This window comes from Strix uralensis, chromosome 4 (genome assembly GCF_047716275.1).
Source record: "Strix uralensis isolate ZFMK-TIS-50842 chromosome 4, bStrUra1, whole genome shotgun sequence".
NCBI classification, from domain to species: Eukaryota; Metazoa; Chordata; class Aves; order Strigiformes; family Strigidae; genus Strix; species Strix uralensis.
In genome coordinates this window covers 30763703-30790215 of record NC_133975.1, presented here as the reverse complement: position 1 = coordinate 30790215, position 26513 = coordinate 30763703, and the positions used below count along the sequence as shown (strand labels likewise).

The window sequence follows — 26513 nt, the reverse complement described above, 5'->3', positions numbered from 1 at the left end:
GGTTAAATACAAGGTGTGTGGATGGAAAGGCAACCTGTGGCCACTGCAGGAGGCTCTCCTGGGGGTGAGGACCTGGTGGCACTGCTCACACTGAGGGATGCCAGCCACCATCTCTATTTCTTTCACTTCAAAGCAGGACCTGTGAAGCAGGGTATTTCTCAATAGAAGGATTTTCTGCACTTTCAGCTCAATGAGCCACTTTTAGAAATAGAATTATGAGGGGACGAGGGTTGCAAGACTAGGCAGTGAATAACCTCACCTTGTCCCTCTGAGGACCTCAGTCACATGGAAAGTGTGGGGTGGTTTCCAACCTAATCCCTCTCCAGCACGTGTCCGTGCTGACTGAGCAAGCGCCCAGGAGAGTGCTGGTCATCGCGTGTGCTCAGCACAGGTCAAGTGCTGGGCAGCCCGTGGCAGCCGCACTTGCTGGTGCTGCTTCCCTCCAAGGATTAAACTGGCCTTAGTCACTGCTGGTAATCCACCAGCTAGATCCACCCCACTAATTTGAATCAAGCCATTTTTTTAAAAATCTATTTTTTGTTAGAGTTAAATGCACAGCCTACTCCCACATGCAAAAAATTACTTCTTTTTTTCTTACCCCTCTTGGGTTTTATGTGAAACAGTCAAAGGGATCTCACCAAATTAACTGGATCAAGTTTCCCCATATAACTTTTATATGATAACTACTCTCTTAAATTTCAAAACAGCACTTTGGGTTGGAATAGCCAGTAAAATTTAGTTTCTCTGTTCATTCAATTTAAAAAGAAGAGATGCAAGCACCAGCTGTCTTCTAGTGTCCTTGGGCACATCATTTTTATAGTAAGAACAATTTAGCTCAAGCTGTAAGGTACACCCTCCCAGCCCCCTTCCAGCACTGAGCTTAACTGTGCAGCCAACTTTTTTCATTTCTGTTCAACTCAGTGGGGAAACTTGTGTCTGGCTTCCAAGTCTGTCCTTGTGAAATTAGCTGCATGGAGGCTGGGGAGTGCAGAGCATGCATTATTCATGACAAAATTGATAAGCCTGGAGCATCTTTTGGGCTCGTGTGTTAGTCCACTGCAAAAGCCACGTGTTGGCCTCCTTACTCTGTGCAAAGCTGTGTGTATGGAAATCTGTGTCAGAGTTAAGCTGTGAGGTTAATTAAAGCTGAAAGTGTTGGAAAGCAAGGCTTGAATGGAAAGATTCTTGAATGAAAATATAAATGCAATGTTTAGAATATCTGCATTAAATAGCCAGGACAAAACAAAGGGTCTTTTCCAGTGTACTAGAACTGGAGGTCTCTCAGGGAAAGCAGAACTGAGGTGAATTTAAGCAGAAAGGCATGGGTGCGTCAAGGTCTGCCTGTTAGCTTCACCCCTATACTACAGCTTAACAAAAGAGACAGGATGGAAACATGGTAAACTGACATCTTGCGTGGAAGCAAGAAATACAGTCTTCTCAGTTCCTGACTCTTCCTGTCTCTTTGGGGAAGCTTCTGATCTGGATATTATCTTATATCAAGTCTGAGCAAGTACCACTGTGCAGGGGAGCAGTAAGCACTGGGCACTTTCAGGCTCCCTTTGTTTCTCCCCAAGATCCCTGCAAGGGCAGCAGATCCTCCAAGGATCTGGTTATCTTTCAGACTTCTGAGACCTCTCCTAAAATCTCCAGCAACAGCTAGAGTCACTTCGCCAGCCTGTCTCCTTACTGCCTTGTTTCCGACCTCACTCCACCAGCCCTCTTGCTTGCTCTTCCACTCCTGCCCTCTGCTTCATATGTCTTCTGGTCCTTAACTTTGTTAGTTCCTCTCCTCTCTCATGCCTTGACCCTTCCTCTGTCATTCTTGCCCTTTTGTATTTCCAGCCTTTAGAATTGCACAGTAAAGCTTGAAATTTTAGTACAAATATGGCCTGAAAGCCCCCAAGCAGAAGCCTATGTAGGTGAACTGCAGATATACTGTATTATTCTTAAAAATACAGGACAAGTTGCAGTCTAAACACATGGTGCTGAGGTGCCCAAATTGAATTTTCTAAATACATTAGGTGTTGTATTCAGGAGTGTTTGATATAGACTATGCTGCTAGCATAGGAGGTGCAGCAGAAACTAGTCATTTCTATTGACCATGGCTGTTCTGGATCCAGTCACTCTTTGACCAAGGACTAATTGCAATCTGCCAAATATGCAGTGTTTCCCCTTAGCAGCATGGTGGGGACTGGGTCTCTCCCCGGCCTTCTGCCACTCTCTCCCAGACATGGTACCTTTCCCCACCTGTACATCCTGCCTGGTTCCACAACCCAGGTTAGAGAGTGCTGCATTTTTGTGGTATGAGTAAGTGTTACTGGTTAGCATCTTCTTCCCCAGCACTGTGAATCTAGGTGCAGAAATAAATTTGTCTGAGACAGCTCCAGAAACCAAAAACCATTTGAGAGTTTTAAGAATTTGTTGATTCTGCCTGGGAATTTTATGTGTAATGAAAGTTGGCATTTCAGTTATACTTAGAGAAAGATCCTGTTTCATTCCTTCTGTGCAAGCATGAAAGTCGTCTTTACTTCATTTACAGCTACCTACACACATTTGAGATCAGAATTAGACCTTTTACTCTGCTGGAATGTTTTTTCATGGCTGGAGCCTTCTCACACCTTTGGAAAAGGCTGATGTTGGCCAGTGTCAATCTCAACAAATAAATTTTGTTGCCAAAAGTAAAACCTGAGCCAGCCAAGAAAAGTGAAACCCTGCCAAGCAGGAAAGGCATTGCAACAATTATGGTTGGCAGAAAGGTTTCTTTTCATGAATGAGTTATGTCTCAGTTATGTCTGATTCTTGTGTAGGCTGCTCAGAAGAAGTGTGCTTACACGCCTTGCCCATGTAATGCTAGCACAGAAGGGGCAAATCTTATCCCGCTCAGAGGCTGCTTCACAACAGGCGATCCACTTTGGGATTGCGACCAGAGAGGGCAAAGCACCGGGTGGCTGGCAGGGTAGGAGGAAGGATTGAGGTGATGAGAGTTGCAGGAGGTCAGTGATAACTCAAAAGCAACAGATTCTCATTTCTTGTCTGACATTAAGCCACACAGGCGCATGCTGCAAGTTTGGCCGACCTCTGCATCTCTCTGACAATTAACCTAGTTTAGCACTGGCACTGGCAGCATGACAAGGATATTTTTCCTTGAGCTATTTCTCTGACAAATCTGGCAGAACTGGGCTGTCCTGCAACGTGAGGATAAACACTGCTCTTGCAGAGCTCTTATGCCTGTCATAGCTTAAATCCTGTTCTGAATACTAGTTCTGAGATCAGCTGCAATGCAGCCCAGTTCACTGTAGGGAAGCAGACTAGTAGGTCTGAGGATTGTCTTGTTTGGGGTTTTTTTTTAAACTCTTGACTTTTGGGGGAATCTGCCTTCAAGGTCCCCGGACTACAGAGGAGCTGGCATTTCATGACCTTCTCCATGAGCAGAGCTATTGTTCAGGAACTAGAACTGCTTTTCTGCATCTTAGCATGTGACTGTGTGTCCAAACTGCCCCTGCCCTGAGCCATGTAGTGACTGGGTGCATGAGGATGCCAACGGTACAGGACACAAAAGCAGAGGTTTTATAGTAACATCACTGACAATGTTGAACTAATAGCATAGACTGTGTAACAGAATAGATGTGGCTGCTTTGGTCTTCCTATTTCAAAAGGAGGGTCCAGGCTGATCCATCTGTGTTGAACTGGTACCTCAGTGGAGGTATCTGTTAGTCAGTGACATGTTATATGGCATGACTAAAACCCCACTGCCACTGAAGGATTCCCAGCTTGGAGCTGAACTCTGTTTGGGGATTAAGAATGTGAACTTTTCTTTTAAACACCTTAGAAAGCTGAATTCACCCCTAGGCCTCAGCAAAGCTGCAGCTGGTGAAGACTGAATTTAGCCAGTGAATCCTCGGGCTCTTTCTAGAATATGCTTTATCCATTCATATAATTTATTAATTGACAACAGATTCTGAATATAGGTTGAAGCAAGTTCAGGAACAACCTAATGAAACAGCTGGAGATTACAACAGATGCTGTACAACTTTTACACAAAAAAATTAAACTGTGAGGCATCCATAACTTCTACATATTGTACAATATGTCCTGCTGATACAAAGGAAAAGAGTGGGCAAGTCAAGCCATATTTCTAGGAATTTTCTGTCTCCATTCTGTTGAATTTCTGTTGGCGGCATCATCAAACATTATTGATAAAGTCTTGTTCTTCTCAGAAGTGCAGGCAGACAATCAGATTTGTAACGATCACACATAGCACGGACTGTATCTGCTCTGGTTTTCATTCTCTCCTTTTTATCAAGACACTGAGCTGAGTATAATGGATACCTGGGTGAGGAGGAAATAATCACTATTGACTCCCCTGTCCCTGTGGAGTGTCTTGCTCCATGACACTGCTGTGACACATAGCATGAAGTCAGGTTAAGACAAGATATTTACAGTTGCTGCAGCCGTGCTCATTTTTCATTTGCTCTTCTACTAACTCATTGCATATTATTTACCTAAATAAGGTAAATAAATTAATAAAATGTCTTTAGTAGTATAAATTTCAGCTACAAAATTAAATCATCAGTGTATTACTTTGGGATTTATTTTTCCCTCCTTGACTCTTTTGAAATCACTTTGGCAGGAAGAAAGTGTTTTAGGTCAGCAAGTCATTCTATGTGCACATATTGGGAAGCTTACACCTCTCTATATTATGCATTGCAGTCCCATCATTCACTAGAGAGTGTGTAATAGATACTTAATGTAGAATTTCAATAATTGTCCTCTTAAATAGAGGACAAGGGGAATCTGATGTGCTCTAAGGATCGTATTTTCCTCTCTCCTCTGCAGAACTTAGTGAACTGATAAGATTAGTAGACTGATGGCCTCATTATGTTTGTGTTTTATTAAGAACATACAGTAATATTTTTGAAAGCATAATTCAGGTATTTTCTTGTCTCCTCCCATATGTAATAAGCATTACGGTTATATGTTATTTTTAACATTCAGTTAGCACTGGTGATGTCTCACTGTTTTAAACCTTCCTTCCCATGTAAAATGAATAGTGAAATGGCTTCATAGGAGCATCCACGGAGGCCCCTTCACTTGTGGATTTTATAGCTCAACAGTATAAAGGCCAGAAAACACCCCTTGTGGAGCAGGATTTTATGGAGAGGAGATGGGCATGATTAACCAAATCTGTCCTGTGATCCACAGGAGACTACTAGAAGCAGAGAATACGCTGTGCTGCTGCTGCTATATGAGGATGTGTAGGTGATATGGATGAGCAAGGGTGTTTCGCTTGATATGTATGAACATCTCCTGCCAAGAGGCTAAATTACAGTCAGAAATAAGCGCTCTATATGAAGAGCACATGTTGCAACACAGCCCTTCGCCAAACAGGTTTTGATGCAGGAGCGGGAATCCCAGGAGGTGGTTGTGACTTGCCACCGTCAGCTCCCAAAGGAGCCTCACCACTGGTTCTGATTTAAACATTTGGCACATCTCTCCTTTGAGATCTTACTACCTGGTTTGCAGTTACAGCAGGAAGATGGCACTGCTGGAGAAAGGATGAATACCATTCATTCCCAAATACAGTGTGTATACTTTGGTGTTTCTTTTTTGTTCTTGGCACTGCTGTGATTATAGTTCTCATTGGGATCTGTTGTGGGGACGAGCATAGTTGAAAGTGCCAGTTGCTGCTACTTTGTCCCAACCCAGACTGTGATGGATTATTGATACTGGTAATATCAGTCTAAAATCAGTCTAAAATCATTCTAGAAATGCTGAGAAGATCCTGCTGTGGGCATCCAGTGGTGGTTACTGAAATCTGTGCTGTCCTTGTGATGCCCTGCCTCAACCTGGGACTGGCATAGGACTGGCAGAGTCCTGCACATCCTGCACAGCCTCCAGTGTTGGGGATGTGCTGTGTTCTCCATATCTGCTTTCCACCTGCTCTGTGCTGTTGTGGGTCAAGGCTATGGCCATACAAATGTACTTTCCCTGGTGCTGTGTCTGTAAATTTCCTCAGTGTCCATATTTCAATTGTACTTAAACTTTGCATAGCTTGATGATTTTTAGTGGATTGAGTGTGCATTGTTTCTAACAAACATGCTGCTTCCAGTTTCTTCCCTCAGAGGAGATTAAATTCCAGTACATTCTTATTTTATCCTTCCAAGGCCTGAATGTAATGAAGTTAGACAGTAATGGTTGCTGCATTTCACTTTTTTCTGCTCTTTCCCCAGTGGTCTAAGCATCTGTAGGTTTGAAGGCACTTACAGTTACGGTTTTTGAGTTCAAAATAAATCAGAAGAGAATAGACCAGAACAGGACAGAGCATTTAATAAGATATATGTTGTATGTATAAACTTGCACTTAATATGTTGAGCTGACAAAGCAAATAAATGCAAAATCCCACAGACCTGCCTTTTTTGTAATCTAGGCTTGAATAACAGTAACATGACCCAAGTGAACGAAAGAAATTTATAAAGGGAGGCCAAGACCAAGTAACCCTCTTCTAGAGCTGATGAACTGTAATCCATACCAGATATTTCCAAAATGCATTTGGACCTGTTCCACCTACCTCACAACACAATCTCCCTTCCCTTCCCTTCCCTTCCCTTCCCTTCCCTTCCCTTCCCTTCCCTTCCCTTCCCTTCCCTTCCCTTCCCTTCCCTTCCCTTCCCTTCCCTTCCCTTCCCTTCCCTTCCCTTCCCTTCCCTTCCCTTCCCTTCCCTTCCCTTCCCTTCCCTTCCCTTCCCTTCCCTTCCCTTCCCTTCCCTTCCCTTCCCTTCCCTTCCCTTCCCTTCCCTTCCCTTCCCTTCCCTTCCCTTCCCTTCCCTTCCCTTCCCTTCCCTTCCCTTCCCTTCCCTTCCCTTCCCTTCCCTTCCCTTCCCTTCCCTTCCCTTCCCTTCCCTTCCCTTCCCTTCCCTTCCCTTCCCTTCCCTTCCCTTCCCTTCCCTTCCCTTCCCTTCCCTTCCCTTCCCTTCCCTTCCCTTCCCTTCCCTTCCCTTCCCTTCCCTTCCCTTCCCTTCCCTTCCCTTCCCTTCCCTTCCCTTCCCTTCCCTTCCTTCTTCAGCAGATGCTTAGTTACATCCCTCATATTCTTGGTAATTCAGTATTGCAGAGAGGTTAACAGTTTCTTTCTTAAAAAGAAAATGCATTTCACAGATTTGTGATGATCTCTTTGCTTTTTGTTAAGGTCTGCTAATTGTTGTTTAGATCTTCCTGTGCTTCATGTCTCCTCTGTTTTTCAAATCCCCAGCAAATAGTGGTTGACAACCAGCACAAAAAACACCATAGTGATTTTGTGCCCTGTGGTGCTTTATAACACCAAGAGAACTCACAGCTGACAGCATGAAGGTTTTTGTCTGTGATGAGAGAGCTTGATTTGCTTGTGTGTTGGGTAAAAATAACAGTTTGCTTTTAAATAAGTGCTTATCTTTTTGCAGTATTACATAAACTTTCTTGATACTACCTGCCAAGTGCGAATTGACTGCTTCTGTCCTGTATATGTTTTGAGAGAAGATGCAGGTTTGAAACTCTTTAAATAGGAATCTTTCTGTTGGTTCCCATGACATGACTTGCAATGCTCATTCAGCGTTGTCATCACCAGTGCCAGGCTGTGTTTCGGTTTCTTTAGCCATTTTCCACCTGGCTGCTCCTGGCTACCCTAAATCTTTGTTTTTCTCTTGCTTCCTCTCAATTCTTGTTTTCTTTACACCTCTGCTTTTGCCTCTCCCACACATATGCCCTTCTTGGTACAGCAGTACCAAGGGGTCAAGGTTATCAGGGAAGTGTGGCCTTGAACACTGCATGGCATGACGGCAGCATGTTTCTTCTGTCTGGTGAAGGAGACTTGAACTGGATTAAAAATACAAGGTGCTCTCAGACATAGACTCCATTGTCACCACTTCAGTAAATGTACAGAGTCAAGATCAAATAGGACAGAGTATGCTGGTCCTGGATGTAAATGTGATAGGTGAATGGAGATCACCCATCTGTAACTTCAAAGTCACTTGAAGTTGGTAAGTTCAATCAGTCCATGGAAAGACACTTCTGCCAGAGCTGCACAAACCCTGTCCTCTTTGTTGTAGTGGTGGTGAGATCCTGTCTGCTCCCTTGTCTCCAAGAACCTGACTGGTCTGTGAAACAGTGAAATAGTCTGTGAGTGTCTTGTCTTGTTCAAGGAGAATAAGGAGGAAGGGGAAAGAGAGAAACTGGCTGACTTGATCTGTCAAGGACCCTTGTGGTTAACCCCAATGGTGCTGAGCACACCGAGCCACGTGTCTTCCATCGCCTTGCACTATTGCAGCACTGCAAAACTCTAAGCTGGTTATGCTTCTTATTTTAAATTTATGGAATAATGTATGAGTAAATTGCGAATTTAAGCTGCAGAGCTTAACTTCAGCAAAACATGCAGAGTTGAAGGCTAAAAACAAAGAAAGCTTTATGGATTGACCAGGTTTAGTGAAAGTCTCTTTATATTAACTTCACTTCAGCAGTCTCGGTGAACTCTAAAGATGTATCTGTTAGACTAAACAAAGGTTAAGCCAGGCCATGAAATAGCTCAGTTGTAGAACTGACATCTAATCAGAGTTTTATCAACTGATCCTCCTCTTAGTTAAATTACCACCTGGACTGAAATCCTTAAAAGAGTTGCAAACTGTCCTACAAAACCCACTGCAAACAGTGAAAATAAAATAAGCCAAGAAAATAGTGGTTGTAAGTTCTCCCCTATATCGTTTAATATCCTCTTACCTAGTTGATTTGCTTGGTTCAAGGACCTTGTCTCTAGTTGTTACTCTATCTGCTATTCCAGTACTCAGACAGAAGAAGCTATGGAAGATGGAAGATGTAATGAAAGAGTAATATCAACACGCTTGATTTTTTCCTCACTTAGGTTAGTTCTGTACAGATATTATTCCATTGACTTCAGTATATTGCTCTCCTGATTTTATTGGAATGAATTAGGAAGAAAATGAGGTTTTGCATACATGGGCAAACTTCTATTTTTTACACCTATGTAGCAGAGAAATCGAATAGTAGAGATCCAAAAAAATATTTTTGGGGAAAGGAGCATCTAACCACACTGATTCACACCATGCGTTTTTTAGCAGAAACAGCAATTTTAAAAAACAAAATATCCCTTGAGGGTGTGTGGGTGAATGAGTTGAAACAATACAAATAAAATATCATGGAGTCCATCTTCTGCAATCTCTGTGACAACCCTTCCCCCTCCAAAAAAACACACTCCTGTGTGGGAGCTTTGGAAAACCTCAGACTCCGCTTTTCCTGTCTCTTGTGACAATGGGAGTTGCATGACAACAGATCTTACAAAATTGTGACTTTTCTCCTGATTTTTTTTGTTGAAATTTATCTCCCCACATTGGCAGACACAAACTCCATGACTTTAGCACTGACCAGAAAGTTCCTTTGAAACAGGATGTTTTCAAGAGAGTAGCAGGACTGGTGATAAAACAGTGACTCATTGCTGAATGGTCAGATCTGCAGGTAAGGAGCAAGATTGCAGAAAGGTCTCTGTCTCCAGCGTTGAAGCTAGTCCTTGTAAAGGTCATCCACATCACCACAGAAGGCTTCAAGGGGTTTAGGGGTGAACAGAATTGCTGCCTGTCTCATAAGCTACTGAGGAAGCTGAATGGTGTAGCTATAAGCTAGGGATGAATCCTGGTCCCGTCTCACCACAACTCTGGTTGACCACAGTGATGGCGATGAAGTAGGAATCATTTTGACGTCTCCATTTCACCTCAGTGTCCTGGGCACAAGGAAGTGGAGGGTTCGGGTTTAATTTTTTTTCTGTTGACTTCTGTGGAATTCAGGGCTTATAGTTTGGATCTTCAACCAAAAACGCCCCATCTCCTGGCAGTGCTCAAGAGTGGAAAAGGTCTGGCACCATATGACACTTCTCCCTTCTACTGTCCCCACCTGCCCACCTGGGGAGGCCCTGGGCACCAAGGAGGACTGGAGGCAGTCCATGTCCATCTGAGAGCTGCCATGGCTTGCTGCATAGGCATATGTCAGCAGAATTTCAAAACAACCTTGAGGTCATGTTTTGCCTCCAAAGGTGTGTGGCTTACTGCAGAGCCCAGGGACAGGGTTTTGCTATTTCCTGTGGGAGCTGATGGGACAACTGGCCCTGCACAGACCTTCCCTGTGGCAGGCGGCTTGCAAACAGGACAGATGAAGGGAGAGAGGTGGAGCCATGGATATGGCCTGAAATCTGCCTACTGACATTCCCTGGACGTGGCTGTGACCAGACAGGAGAGGGCTGATACAGGGCTATCTCAGCTGCAGCATCTGTGCTGAGACACGCCTGTGCTCCCCTTCATCAGAGAGAAACAGGGAAACTGGATCCCAAGTGATTTTATAATTTACATGTCAGTTTTTTAAGCAGTGCTTGCTATTTGTAAAGTTAGTTAGACCTGGGCTTCCTGAACAATGTTTTCAAAAAAAGATTATGACTATGTGAAGCATTATTGTGGAATCACCTATTGTGCCGTCTGCCAATGGCAACTCCCTAGGCACTTTTTTTTCCTCTCTGACATTTCCAAAAAGAACAGCTGTGCTGTCTGTGGTCCCGTGTGCCAGGGAAGCAGTTGCTGATGTATTTTCTCCTCCCTTCTGACTGCTTTGCAAAGAGTTCTTCTTCCAGGTCTTCTGAAACTGTCACATTGAAGGGAAATGGTCCTTGCCCTTGCAAGCCAATGGTGAGCTGTCAGGTCCAGGGCTGAGCACAGAAATTTGGGTGATCCATAATTCTGCATCTTTAGCAATACTTGGACTCAGCACCAGAGCTCTATTTCAAGTCCCAACCTCTTTTGTACTTTCAGAAGGTAGATGGGTGTCTGTTATTTTCATTCCCCTCTCCTTTTTGCTAGAGATGCTGAGGTATCTGACGGGGAATAAAAGCTCGTTCCTACAGTTAGGGCTCTATGGGACTGCTTTTATTCTTATTGCTTTTTGTGCTCTGGTAGCTTAAAGAACCCACAAATGAGACAAATCTGTGTTGTGGGAGACATTGAATAAAACCATAGTAAACCCTAAGGACTTTTTATTATACATGAAATAAAATGAACCTGTAACTTGTTTTAAAGATGTGGCATGTTGAGGGGTAGACCCTGGCTCTCACAGAGCTTGAACTACAATGCAATATCACCTCTTAACTGATCCTGAACCACTGCTAGACACAGCAGATCAAATGAATCAACTTTTATGGAGTTAAGTACTTTTATAAAGGATGCTGCCAGAAAAGTCTGCCTACTGAATTGGGAGAGCTTTTTTACCCCTAAAGTTTTATTAGAGCAACAGTCTTAAAATGATACTTTTAACATGTTAATTAACAGAAAACAAGTTATCAAAGGAAAGAAAAAAATTGTCTGTTTTCCCCCGAGTAGCAGAAGGATCTCTTGATTCCCTTCCCTGTGTTACTTATGACCATTGACATGAATGTCTGTGCTTCGTTGTGCCTGCTTCTTTGTGGGCTAAAGAAATGGTCAGGTACCTTTATAGACTTAAAAACAAGCCATAATTTTACTGATACCTTGATTATACATGGCCACTACCTAGTGTGAAGAGAGGATCTTGGAATGCAGAGCCTGGATCAATGACACTGGGAAACTAGCACCTAAACTTGACACTGAGAGCTCCCACAGTTTCTATTTGATGCACGGAAGAAAGGGCAGGGAAGAAAGGGCAGAAATTATCCCAGAAAAATGGTTTGAGCATACAGGGAAATTAATCCATTATAAAGTTGGGTGTGAAGTGACAATAATGTTCTTACTCTAGGGTAGCTTGTCTGGTGAATGCTCTTACTCTGGAACAGGGATGTCTCCAGGGAAGCTATTCTCGGATGTGTGTTTCTACACGTATAATATAGATGGTGTGGCTAAGGTATCATTCCTCAATTCCTACAGTAATCATGTAATTCCCTCTGGCAGACAACCCCTTAGGAAGCAGCACCATCTCTGGAGGCTGATGTGGTTAGCCTTTGCGAACAGTCTGTGCTCAGTTTCGCAAAGTCTCCTTCATGTCAGTATCTAAGTATTCAGCAAACCCTCCTATGTGATGTTGTAGCATCTTCAATTAGCTTTTAAGGAAATAAGAAAATAATTTGCCATAAGTCTGTTCTGTTTACAGTCACTAAATTGTTAGGTATTTCTTTCCCTTTCTTCCTCCTCCTTCTCCCTCCCTATTGCACCCTTATAAACACATGGTGCTGAGTGTCTGGCTTTGCCCTTCAGGAAAGCAAACTTGTTTCATGGGCAGTTAAGGAAGTTTTTCAGAAGGTAGAACCAGCTGAAGATAAGTAAACCACCAACCACTGGTCTAAGGCATTGCAAAAAATACTAAAACAGAGACCCATGTCTCAGTTGCTAATACAAATATTTAAATACACTACCAGTTTTGTTTAGTCTGCCTACTTAATTTTTTTTTTATCCTCAAGATCCATGACAGACTGGGGAAGATATTTTGGAAGCAGATAAAATTTTCTCATTTTATAAATTTTACAAAGCTGGTCAGTTTGGCTCAATGACCCATCTGCATTGACAGACCATTGCAGTAATATTTACACGAAGCAAGTGGGGTTGGTTTTATGTATGTCTGAATCTGGGCTGCCAACATGTCCAATGCCCCCAACATGCTGCTGTCCACTGGACAGGAGAGTAGATGTCCAGCTGGAGATCCTGTCTGTTGGTGATGGCTTGGGTCACCTTGAGTCATGATGTGGTTAGTGCCTTTGCTGTGAAAATTAGCAGGTGATGAGTCATAGCATGAGCACGCTGCTGGAGATTAGATTGTCAGCTCCCTTCTGAAGGACCAATGTCATCTCAGTTTGAAGAAGACAGATATAATCATTCCCCTTTCACAGCCGATAATGAACTGACGTCATTTCCTATGCCACCTTGGTTTTCCTTCAGGGGCTCCATCATCACTGCTAAGGAGACCCGAGTCTACTTAAATTGTGACGTTACTAAAATCACAGTCTGGGCTGGAACAGCCTTGGGCACAGAGGCTGGCTGAATCACCCAGATGCCACAACCTGTCACAGAGAATTTATAGTTTGGATTCATTTCAAGGCAGCCTCTCACACAGAAGCCCCAACCCATTTTGTGGGAGCACCAAGGTCAAGCAGGATGTGCCCTCTCCTAGGACAGCAGGGGGAAGGCCACTGTCTCAGATTACCCAGGGGAATACAATTGCAGCTCGTGCTCAAGGGTCAGTTCTCCAAACCTGCTGCCCAGGTTTGCCCATGGTGTTCTAGGAGCCCAGCTGCATGCATAATGTTTATATTTTAATTTCAAAAGCAGAAATAGTTATTAGAGCTTGAATATTGGAATTCGCAAGTTTACAGTGGCATAAAAAGGGAATAAAATAGCAACTTCGTAAAGAATATTTTGGGATTTATTTCTATTTCCCGTATTTTAGTAGGATGAGTACATAAGTTAATGTGCTTTGTAACAGGACAGTATGAGATAACTGCCTCTTACCCTGAAAGCTGTTTTAATAAATTGAATAATTGAAAGAAAAGCCAGAGTGAAAGCAATTTTTTTATTCATACTATGCAAAAATAGCATGAAATATGAGAGAGTAGAGGTGAATAAGAAAACCTAAAGAAACCTATAGCATCTGCATGTTAAGGAATATGAAGAAGCAGCAGCCTGAGCAACTTGGGCTTGAAGTAAGATGTGGTGCAAAAGTTGTTTTCTCCTTTTTCTACTTTTTTACAGTGAGAACAATCATTCACTGGAACAACCTCCCCAGGGATGTGGTAGAGTTCCCATCACTTAAGGTTTTCAAGATGCGATTGGAGAGGGAGCTAGATAATATCATCTAGGCTTCCCTTCCCATGAAAGATTGGGTCACATGATCTTTTGGGGTCCCTTCAAACCTAGGCTCTTCTATGATTCTATGATACTTGCCTTTGTCAGGGAAATCCATTTTGTGGTGTTGGTAATACAGTACCCACTTTGAAGGCATCTTTTGTAGTTAGGGAGTTTCAGGGTTGGATTCCAGCTGCAACCCTAGTTTATGTATTTTATCCCTTGATTCGTCAGTTATATCCCGGTGGTCTAAGAAAACAAGGCACAGTTTTACAGAGAGATTCTCAGCCTGTAACTGAAGCCTCTAAGGTTACTTCTTCAGCTCCAGACTGAAGAAAGGCTTGTCTGCCTAGATGGAATTGCCAAGTTTTCCCCAAGATACTGGCTGGACTAACAGAGGACAGTGCCTTTTCTTATGAACTTCTCCCAACTTCAGCTGAAAAGCCACAGCAACCTTTGAAGCAGGACTCAGACTTTCCTTCCCCAGGTGCCAGTTTTTCATTTGGTGACAGCACTGGGATCCTGCTTGCTTAATCTGCCTCTCTGAATAAACTTCAGCAGGAGGAGCAGAGATTAGCCTTACCCCAACCTCACCTGAGCTTTAGTATTTAGAGCACTCTTGAAAACTGAGGTGTGAGGGTGTGAGCTCCATCATCCTCCCTTGCGAAGCAAGAGCTGACAGTGGTCCATGTACAACAGGAGGGAAACTGCACTGCTGTGGTTTTGTATGCTTTCTGTGATATTGAGTGCAGCACTGCCTGTGGGCAGCTATGTGGGGAGAAGAGTGAGTGGATTGGTCTTTTTTCAGATTTGGATAAAGGAATTCAGGTTAAAAGTGTTTCTGATAGTTCTGTTAAGAAATGGTGATTCAAAAAAAAGTGTTTTTCACAATTTTTACAGCATAAGTGAACATTTCCTACCATGTGAGCTCTCAGACGACTGTAAACAACATTCCAGCCATACTTGTGCTGTGGCTGGATATGGACTTTCTGAAGCCTTTAAATGTTTTTACAATGTGTGTTTATTTTAATGGGAGGGTGAAATATCTCACTGAAATATCTTATATTCAACTGGGTGGAACCCATAAAACCACAAGCAGTGAAGATTTTTGCATGCCCAATGGGTTTGGGGAGTTTTGTTCTGAAAACTGGCTCATAATGTCCCTCTGATCCATCCTCTTCCAGCCATATGTGCAAAGGAGAAGACCGCAGAGTCAGGAAGATTAGAAGCCAGAATGATGTTTCTCCAGCGAAATGTACTGTTGGCTATGTTATCTTCACAAAAAAACTAGTGTAATGAGATATTTAGTCAATAGCGTAACTCATGTACTTCTTATGCCAGTGTCAATACTCATTTATGCTTAAATCTTGGAAACTGAGCTCTGAGATACACCAGGAAATGTTGTACTCTTCCTTCCTCACCCCTACAAGGAACCCATGTTTTAGGGTTTTAAGACACGGTGATTCATAGGTCACATGCAGTTCACTTCTTATAGGACTCATTTGGTGTCTTGATAAGACAGGAGAACTACTTTTAAAATGGGAAACATTTGTGACATCTTAAGATACTAGTCAGTCATAATGGCAGAGATGTTTGCTCAACACTCAGATGGGCATCTGACAGGGATCTCTGTGGTTTTTCAAATTCTGAGAAGGCGTGCTGAGACCTTTTTCTGACCTTCCCCATGAGGAAGCAAGTATGTGTTCAGATCTTGATGTGTACCAAGATGTGTTAGCGATGTACTGTAGACACCCATGCTGACCTAAAAGGGATCCTATGTGGCTTTAGAGTTGCTGAATCAAGTGCCACCAGAGCTAGAGTTGTGGGTGGCTGTCCATAACATGTTCTGTCAATAAGAGGGTATAAAGACAGAATTTGTTATTTACTGACTGCAGCCCCATTGTCTCCTATAATTTCAAATTCCAATGGGGAACATATTAGTAAACCCAAGCCCTTGGTTGAAAACATCTTAAAATTGAACATAGTTTTCCCTTTTAACTATTTTACGTCTAGAGACTGTGCCTGTGTCACTGCTTTGTGCCAAGAGAAGCCTCAAACCTGCTCTCAGTAATGCCGGCTTGTTGAGTCTGTGACATAGCAGATATTGTGATTAGTTTTATTTTTAAAATAAATGTGTGCTAAGTATGTGTAAATACAAAGTTTCTGTCTGGCAGGCTCTTCTGTCTGTAGCTGCAAGAATCGGGTTATGCTGATACTGTCACACTTGTTAAAAAACTAAGACCCCTTGTCCCATTGCAAGCATATTTTTCTCACTACATCATAAAGTTTTTATAGTATAGGTGGGGATGGTAGGAGGGGAAGACAATGCTGAGATACTAAATTCCAGGAGACTAGTTATACCTGTTGAATATAATCCGGTGATCAAAACACTGAACCATAAACATAAAAAACACATGAATCAACAGATCAAATGCTTATTCTTAACACTAACTATATGTGTATTCACACATTGAAAAATGCAGTGTATTGGATTGTGGTATTATGGGTATAGCATTGCAAAGCTTTAAGAATGTCTTTGTCCTTGCACTCATTATTTTTGTCACAAATAACTTGATTTTAGCAGCATTAACATTTTTTGAGCCTTTGTAGATATATGCTGTGATTTTCCTTAGGCTGATTTTTCAGTTAAAGTTCTAAATAAGGAATATATTCAGTGATTCTGCTGCAGTCTCATTACATATGATATCAATTCCTATTGTAAAAGGGTAATATTATTATTTTATTTGTATAATGCAAAATCAGTGGTCAAGGTTGCTTGCAGAGTACAGTGCTGTTCTTTTAGTGGTCTTGGGTGGACTTGAAAACCAGATATGAAGCCGACAGCTGCTGATGGCAGGTCTTACGTTGCTTCCCAAATACCCAACTGACATGCATTGCATGTGATTTCTCCCTCATGCATGCCATCTGTAGATAAAAGAATATACAGCTATCGATAAGTACCCAAGTTTTCCATGAAGAAACCTCTCGGGAGTCTTTCTAATTTACATTTTCTTACTTTCTTTTGGAACAATGTTTGAGTTTTACTCTTCTTCAAGAGTGGGGAAGGCTGAAGGTTTTAAGTGTGTTATATAGAAAATGATGCAATTCTGGAAGGTGATGAAACTATCTGGTAAATCTTTCATCAAGCTCCACCTTCACTGAAGTCAAGAGGAGTTTTTAGCAATTTAGGACTTTAATATAGCACTTGAACAGGATTAGTGGGTTTAAATGATGTATTATATGCTAAATGCTAAAAGCACTAGAAGCCATCAGCAAGGTTTACGGGCTCTTACCAGCTCAAAAATGCTAGTCCCATGTGTCTTATTTTTCCCTCTTACTTTACTCTGAATCTCCTACCCAGGTACTCATAGGTTCCTTGCTGTGTCAGTACCTGAGCACCTACCAAGAGTGCTACTCCTCTGTTTTCCCTGTTTGTGTCAGCTGGTGTGAGTAGGCTGCATGAGATATGTAGATTACTCTTGGGGAGCTTCAGTGTTTTATTGAATAAGTTCACTATAAATAAATACTTCTGTTGTTTTGCGTCACGCAAGATCATTCTGGTTCTGTACTTCTGGCCAGTCACTTTCCTGTGATGACAAATATTTGTTTATAGTAATCTAGGAGCAAATAATGATTGATAGGCTGACTGCAGTCTTCCACCCTGCTTAGTTCCTCATTTTTGTTGCTCAAGGTCTACTCGTGCTCTAAAAACATTACATTTAAAGGAAGCATTGGAAAAGGTAGAAGTTGTAGCAGCAACCCAAGGCCATGTCTTATGTGAGCAGTGGAAAGACGCTGCTGACATCCTTCTACGTTCTCAGAGCATTGGTGGCTTGGGCACAGGTGAAGGGGCAAGAGAATGTGAAGCTACAAAGTCAATTGTGAATATTAGTTTCTCTAAAGTAGTAGTTGTGTTAGGGACAATACAGAAGCTGTGTTAATCCATAAAAGAAGTTGGCATTTCCAGCCTGTATGCTAACTTCCCCACCAGCTGTCTCTAGCAATTTACCACTCTGTTCTCCTATATGTAAGACAGCTGCAATTTGTTGGAATGGTTTAAGACTAGAACTTGAAACGATGCTTGAACCTTGAAAAGAAATCAGTGCAATTGTAGTTTCAAAATCATCAGTGACAGAGTAATGGCCTGGAAGAAGTGTCAGGGGAGGGAGAGAACATGAACTGGACCAACAATTTGCACACAGTCCCAACAACAACTGGGATCATTGCACAATAATCCCAGTCATTATTTTTGTCCACAATTGCAGGCAACTAGTATTGTTTACCTATTTCTTCCAATTCCCTGTTCCCATGATAGCGGTTAATGGGCCTTTCAAAAGATTTCATAATATAAGCTGATGATGGTGGTTGAAATACAACTTTTTGATTTTTAAAGAGAAGGGGAAAAAAAGCTTAAACATGACCACATGTTACATGATACTTTAGTAGCCTGTACATAAAGTTTAATCTCCACAATTTATTTAAGAATAAAAATGTGATCCAAGTTCTTTCAACTCTTCTGAAAACTAGTAGGAAATCTGGAGATTCCTCCCTTCCCTCAGTATGAGCAGTCAAATTTAAAATGGGGATTTGGTTTCCATTGAATGCTTGTTCAGTTTTTGTCTGGCACCAGCTGTCTGTCCATCAGTAGTTTTGGGAACTGTGGGAACTAAACTCTGAACTACAATTTCATTCTTCACCAATGCAAAATACTTTCAAGGGCCTCTACCAAAATCAGTAGCCATGCTTGACCCTCCTTCTCAGCAACCAAATCACAGAAATAGGAGTACATCGCTGTAGCTGATGACTAACATAGTAATTATAAAGAACATTCAATATATATTTTCTTCATATGCTTAGAAAACCTTTATTTCTTAATCTGTGGGAACTAGAGGTCCTTTTATTAGTGGTGCACCCAAATTTGTACAGCATAGCTGATGTGGAACTGTTATACAGATAGTCCTGCATGCATTCCTTATATAACATACAAATATATTTTGGTTTACAGCATCATAGTACAAAAACATTGTAAAAATTACAGCCCTTCCCTGGGGTCAGATCTTTACAGATAGGACACAGCACAACTTTAGGCTTTGCTAGTCAGGTAGTTCCAGAGTTTGTTGAATTATGACGGTTTAATTAAAACAAAAACCACGGAAAATCCTTAGGAAACCATAACAGGGATATGCAGAAATTAAACTGAAAAAAATAGATATTTGAGAGGTTTTTCCTATCTTGTGGGAAAGTATTTAAGCTAAATAACTTTAGCTTACAGAAATAGATGTTATGAGGACTTTTATAAATATTTGTAGAGTAGTAATGCAGAAATATAGAACCACTAAATCTACTATATGTTTATACTTTAGCAAAGGTCTCTGGTTGACAACAGAGAGCAAAGAACACAAGAAAATCTGTCTGACAGTTAGACAGAGAAACCATTTGCCTCATCTGAACTTCTATTGTAGCTATCTCCATTCTGACACAGAGCAGAGCGGTGTTTATGGAAGCGTAGGACAGGATCACTCATCCTCAACCCTCTGGAGGCAACAGAGGTCAAGCTTCTGGTCCACATCTCCCTTCCAGTCAGCCCCGATGCCCCAGGTGTCAGGAAGCAGTCTCTAAAAGGCTTTTGTTTATAGGGCTATTGAAGTGAAAGAGTAAGAGTAATTGGGACAATTTCCCACTTAAGTTAGGCAAAAAATGAGCATTTTTTTCCCCCACAAACAAGATGACAAGCCCCTGACACTGGAAGATCATCAGGGAAAGGATACCCAAGTGCATCAATGCGAGGGTACAAAGTGCACAGAACAGCAGTGGTGAGCATCTAGAAATGTTGCTGGCATTATGAAATTCAAGTGCAGGTGCAGAGAACAGCCTGTTTCTAGTTGCATTTAGTTTAGACAAGGTTTTTGCAGCCTGGTTATCAGCAAATGTTGGTTGGAAATTAATCCAGGAGTTTAAGCTTTGCTTTTTAGACAGCTCATCCCCTTCTTTATGAATATTGAGGAAGGTTTTAATGTAGGCAGAACCTTCCTAGCCATAGCTGGTGATTACAATATCTTAAGGAATGTGCTTGACACGGCACAATCCTTTATAAAAAGCAGAAAAGGCAAATGCGTTTTAAAAAAACAAATCAGGTACTTATTTATGAAGCTTTTTTCATATGCAACATTCATGCAGTGGTTAATCCTTGCAAGAACTCAGAATTACCAAGGAAAAAGCATTGCTGTTAAGCACTCAGTTCTGGGGTTTTTTTTCATATATAGCAAAAGAGAGGAATTTTGCACATAGGACCAGGGTTCACAGAAGGCAGATTTCCGAGCAAGGATGATACAACATCATCGGGTGTAAAGAGCATCAGTGTATCGGTCACCTTCACTGCTGAAGATGTTGATGTCTCTGACCTCTTAAGCACCAGCATGGTTGGTCTGGAAGGGAGATTGTGCATTTGCTATGTTTTAGCTTAAATCTGTAACATAGAATTTGGTTGGCGTTTAGGTGCCTCTCTCCTTTTTAGTTTTTGGCTCCTGTTCCCAGTGCTCTTTTGGCAAAAGTAAGATCAGAAGAGTTGGTATCATCTCTGCCTGAAAACTCATCAAGTCAGTTCACTCCTTTATGACGGAGCTGCAGAAATCTTTAGGGTTTGGGCATTTGGCCTGAAATCAATATGGTTGGTATTTGGGTTATATTTAGGCTACAGTCACTGCTGATGCACACACAGTGTGAATGGTTCCTGTGGGGCAGGAATTGCCAACACCTTCTTGTGAGTCAACCTCTCCATTCAAATCCCCCAGCTTCCTTTCCAGATGCAGCAGGAGTCTCTCACCAGGGTCTCACAAGTGAGGTTATCAACAGCAGGTTATCCAGGATGCTCCTTGTTGGTCACCTTCAGTTTCTCCATCAGCCTTTCCACTGGATCAGTTCAGGGGTACCAGAAGAGTCAGGAGAGTTTGTGTGGTGGGGTTGGGGTGCAATACACACTGTTGATATATCTGATCCCAGCTTGCATGAAGACCAAATTACACAGGGACAAGCCTACTTGCAGTGAGGGCATAGCTGAAACATACTCGTCTACTCTGATCAGGGTTTAGCTTCAGATCAGCGATGACAGCCTATTATGCAGTATTTTCTTCTGCTGGGCAATTCTGAGTGCTTTGTATACATTATTCTTAATTGCACTCAGACAGTGTGTCCGTTGCTGCTGCACTAAAGCAAAACAGCACAAAAATACGAGTGTGCTGGAAGTGAGGTTAGGAAAGTACTGCTGGAACTGGGCAGGGAGAGCTTCTGCTCTGTTTATTTGTGCCAGACATGGCTCACAAGCACCGTCACTCTCTAGATTCACTTTTTTCCCATTTCCTGCCCAGGATGTCAGGTGTGAGACAGGGAGAAAGAGGGATAGCCTGTGAAGTGACACAGACAGAAAGCAGGGTGTTTTTAAAAGATCAAATACATTATAAATACATACACATATTTTTTGCCTGTGATATTTTTTCGTTTATATCACTAGAAGTGAAATGAAAAAATCCATACAGTTGTCCTTGTTTATGTTTTGCCTTTACGTTTTGCCCCTGTGTCCACCTGGGTAATGGAGATCCTTGAGGTCAATGTCACTTTCAGGCCCTCCTTTGCTACCGGGATGCTTCTAAGAAAACACATCTCTGTTTTCAAATGACTGTTTTCATTTGAATTTGCAAATGACATGGAAATGTTTCTACTGGCCTTGACCAAAGCTTGTTTTTACAAGTGGTAGAACTAAGTTAAGGCAGCCACGGGGTTTTGGATCTCTTGGCTCCAGCACCTGGGATGTGCTGCTCCTGAAGCCTGACACGTGGAGGCTTGCCCTGTGGCCGCCGGTGTTGATGCCAGCCAGAATTGCAGCCCTGGGTGAAGTTTCATCAGCCACCACTGCCCTCCCACTGCCTGGTGGTTAGCTCGTACAGCCAGGATTTAGGACAGCACATTTCATAAAAGAGGCTGTGCAAACAGAAGAAACCATTCTCTGTATTTCCTGTATGCACCTAGTGACACTACTTTAATGGCATGAACTGTACAACACACATTATTCATGTCTGTTCAACTCTCTCAGTTTTGGCCTTCAAATTGTTTCGGTATCATACAGCTGCACAGATGTACTCGCTGTCCAGTGTGACTGAGAAGGAACATAAATCTGTAGTTCACCTTGGCCACCAGACAGTGTTGGGTTTGCTTTCTGACTGGCCTATGTTAATCAGTTATCCTGCTCTTCCAGCTGTAAATCAGGCAGCTGATTAATAATCACAGTGAAAGAGATAATTAGTACTGGCATGTAGCTGTTTTATGGATCTCTCTTTTCTGGGATCCAAATCTAACCATATGGAAAAATGTAGCTGAGACACTATAAATATGATTCCACTTAGACAGTCATCTCTTCTGTTTTCTGTTATCACAGCAGTGTCAGCACAAGGAAAACAATGAAAGTGAAGAGATGCTGTTGCAGATTTTATTACAAGTTTGAGCGCTTGGGACTTTTTTTTCTTCTTCAAGGACACTGTGTTAATCGGAAGAAAGAGGGCTTGATTTGTGTTCATTTATGCCTGCCACAATTATTTAAGAAATAACTTCAGTGCTCATACTTGAAGAGCTTTGGTTCTCTTTTAACTATTTCTGGCAGAGTTAGAAAGATATGCCTTGTGCTTTGTATCATGACAACTTGTCTTCTCCAATAAGCCACATCTTAAAGTGTGTCAGCCCTCTCTACATTCAAAGTGGCTGTCTTCTGTTCATTGCTGTTGACTGGGTGTCTGCAGCACAGTCAGAAGCAGTGAGTGAGGATTTCCACAGAAAGTGAGGTGCAGATGGACACCAGGCAGCTGTTGAATCCATGTAGCTAGGAATCTTTGGGCAGAGTCACTTCTCATCTTCATGTTGATCTTCATGCAACCCACCAAAAATAGAGAAGATCTGCATTTGAGGACCCATTCACAACATCAGTTACTGAAACTTTGCTGGCACAACCAGATGCAAATAAAATAAAATGTGGAGTAGGAATATCTCTTATCATATTCAGAATCTTTGCAGCATCTCTGTAAGGCAGATTGTCTTTTGAGAACATCAAACAATTCACCTTGAAGCCGTTTCTTTGTGTTACTTCTATTGTGTTGGGTTTTTAGACTGTTTTTTAATTATTTTGTTGAGTATAAGTAAATATGGATAAGTAGATGTGACCTTACTCCAAGTGGGAGAGATCAAGGACAGGTTCCAAAAATGATGTGTTGGAGAAGTTTAGGTAGGCTGCAAGAGGAGAAGGCTTTTGTGGTTCTACTCCCTATGAAATATAGAGGAGAGCGTCCTGCCATGGTGTAGGATGCTGGGTGGGTGAGGAAGTCACACCTCTCTTTCAGGAAGGAATAAGAAAATGCCTCCTGCAGTGGAGGCATGTTTTACACAATTATCATTGCAGTCTTGTCTTGGAATAGGTGCTCCAAATAGCTTTTTGTTGGTCTTTTGAAATAGTCAACCAACATTCTCTTCCGTAGGAGTATTTTCTTTTGAGATGCTTCATTTTGCTTGTGAAAGGTATCAGAAATAACTTCTGCCACAACCATTCCCATCCAAACCTTAAAGCATATACAAAACCCTTACACAGTTGCATCAATATGATAGTTTGGGTTGAGGTTTTTTTTTCCTCTTTAAGACAAAAGTTTTCAGAATCAGTATGAGGTAAAAGATGGTAAGATATGGTCAATCATAATTTAGTGCTAAAAAAAGTTTTGAATTTAGTTGTCTCTCATAAAAAGAGAAATTAAACTGCTGCTCCAAAGCTGATGTAGAGAGCTCTGTGACTTGTCCTCATCTCATCTTTCTATCCCAGGAACTCTTTCCATAAATCATTTCTATTCCAAGGCCTCTGTTTGGTGTACTACTTCTTTTTCTGACACTTAACCCACTAGCGTTGTGTACTGTATGTATTATGCATTGCCTTCTGTGCATGCCATATATTATGAAGAGCTTTCTATCCCTAAGGGTTTCTGCAGCTATTTCTGTGAGTTCGTCCTACAGGGCACTTTTATGAAAGTTATCAGTTAGCCTTTGCTATGAAGAGATAACAGTAACTGAAAGTAGGCCAAGCTCATTAGATTATGATTAAATGGAAGATTTTTCTGTTTTAATGCAGTGAATGAGGTTCTAGTGTGTGGGCACTGGGCAGAAGTGGTGCTGGTGAAAAGTCACAGGTGCTGTGTCCTTGGGCCACTCTGTCTCTTCACATAAAATAATAGCTTTAATTAAATACTGACTCATGAAGAGCACAGCGACCTTTAATTTCATTCAAGTGACTTTCTTTAACAAGTCTTAAGAAAGAAATGCCATGCATGACCCTGCCTCTGCTGTCTAGGATGAATCTAGAGCAGATAGTTAGGACCGCAAGTAAGTTGTTTCAAAGCAGACTTGTAATTTGCCTCTTGTAATGCTGTATCTTCAGCTCTTCTGGGAATATGCATGTCTCCACCAGAAACAGAGGATTTTGTCATTGAGGAGGTCAAGTCAGGATTTAGGATTTGGATTTTTCTCTGGAATTATTTTAGAACTAGCCTTGAGTTCCCCAAACTCGTGAAGTCCCAGGCTGGCCCAAGAACCTTGGTCTGAGGTCTAAGGACCCGCGCTCAGTCATTCAGTGGGAGCCCTGTGCTCCCTTCTTGGCTCTGGCGGGGCTGCAGGGCCAGTGTGACACCCCACCACATCTGGCACCTCTTCATCCATCAAGGCAATGACACCTCGATTTACTGTCTCAGCTGAGCTGGTATAGCAGAGCTGGAAACTTCATCTCCTTGGTTGAATTTGAAAACAGTTCATCAGGTGCAGATCAAGTAGTAAATGGGCTGTATGGGCACCATGTGGGGACCTGATCCCCATTTGACTGCCGCCTGCAGCCCTCCCTTTGTTGATTGCATTGGCCTCTACCTGAAGGGCAGACCCTGCCTCCTGCGTGAAAGACCACAGCACTGTGGTCCCAGGGTGACCACCTTGATGACCAGGAAGATTTTTCAGGGCGCAGGGCTGGGTAAGGCACCTTTTATTTCACCAGCGGACCTGGAGAAGCTGCCAGGCCTCAACCCCACTCTCCTTCATTGAGGGGGAAATTACAGACTGTAGCCTCTGGCTTAATTACCCACCTGCTGTTCCTGTCCTCTTGCATCTGCAGTAACTGTTTATACACATGAGACTACACACAAGGCTGCAGTTCTCTAGTTTTCTTGACCAGCAGCAGTCTTTCCATGTAAGGTGGTAACTCAGCTACTTTGAAGGACAGTTTTCTTTCTTTTTGATTCTGTGTAACATGACGGATCTGGCATTTTTCCCTTTTGTTAAGCATCCATGTTTCATCAGCCACTATGATCATCACAGTTTGTACTCCAAGTGATTCCTTGGCACTAGAAAATTTCCACAACTATGCAACATTTAAATACAACTTGTTATCATGTCTCCCTTTCCCTCCCTTCTCCTTAGATGTAAAGGAGCATCCCACTATGGCCTTACTAAAGAACGGAAGAGGCGTTCCCAAGACTGCTCTCCAGACCATGGCTCCAGCTTAGCAGTAGCTGCCCTGGGTCCCGAGCTCTCAGCAGCTGCAGCCATTGCCTTAATGACAGATGAGCCGGGGCTGGTGAATCCAGCCTTCAGCCCCACCTCTGAGGACAGCCAGTCAGGCAGCAGTCCGAGAGACCTGCACTGCAGCAACCGAAACAGAAGTAAGATCTAAAAGTGATGGTTTCAGAGCATGGTAGTCTCTTTTAGCATTCATTTTCTGTGAAACATATGTTGTTGAAGGCTTTAAAAAAAACCAAAAGGGAGAGTGAACACTTTAATTTTACATGTCTGGGGGCAGCATCAAGCTGAAAACAAACTAGCTGCACACATGCAAGCCGCAGGTCTTAAGAAAGGTTATCTAGGAAAGTCAGATCAGTTGGAAGAGTAAATGGCATGTGTGATGTGCCAGGGAGATGGTGTAGCTGTGTAGTGGCTTCACCAAAACATGGTGGCCCAAGTAAACCTCACAGACCATGCCATGGGCACATACCCAAAAGCCTTGTGGGAACTGTGTTTGGCAGTTGCCAAGTATTTGCAGGAAAACAAACTTTAAGAAGGGCCTTGGGAGCTTGGGGGATGTTTGCCAGCCTCCTGGGGAGGTGCGGCTTGGAGGACCTGGTCCTGCACAGCCAGGGACAGATTGCACCAGGAAACCTTGCCTTGATCCTTCACCCTGTGACACTACACCCGACTCTGATGAGTGTCATATTTGAAAAATGTGACCTGACCAAAGGCAGGCTCGGAAGCATTAATGGTGAGTTCAAAACTTTTATTTGAGGACTCTGAAGCCAAAATGAATTGCCCACCTTGTGTTGCACCAGCTACATATTGGGACAATGGATGAAAGGCTGAAGAAGACTAGAAAATGAACAGTGCTATCCTCTTGTATGCATGGGGCTAGAGGGGCAAGGAAAGGGAGGGGGCAAGAAGAAAACACCAGAATGAAATTAAATCCCTCCAGTTTTATTGAGTTTAGAGGCTGCAGTCTGGTTTGAGGGAATGTTGTATTATTAGATTACAATGTTTGGCTAGCATGCAGAGCTCCAAGAGACAGAACAGCAACATCCATGAAGATATCTTCAGCAGGATGGAAAAGAGAGTGACATGTTTTGGAAGTATTAT

The 26513-nt window shown here is 42.4% G+C and overlaps 1 protein-coding gene across 5 annotated transcripts in view; it reads left to right on the top strand.

Annotated features, from left to right (window-relative positions):
- LNX1 (ligand of numb-protein X 1) overlaps positions 1 to 26513 on the top strand; it is a 73201-nt gene that overhangs the window by 11064 nt on the left and 35624 nt on the right. For all 5 annotated transcript variants that reach the window (XM_074866192.1, XM_074866191.1, XM_074866193.1 and 2 more), the window contains one exon: positions 25311 to 25552. In XM_074866192.1, the coding sequence (XP_074722293.1) occupies positions 25311 to 25552 (242 nt within the window). The remainder of the gene's footprint in view (positions 1 to 25310; positions 25553 to 26513) is intronic.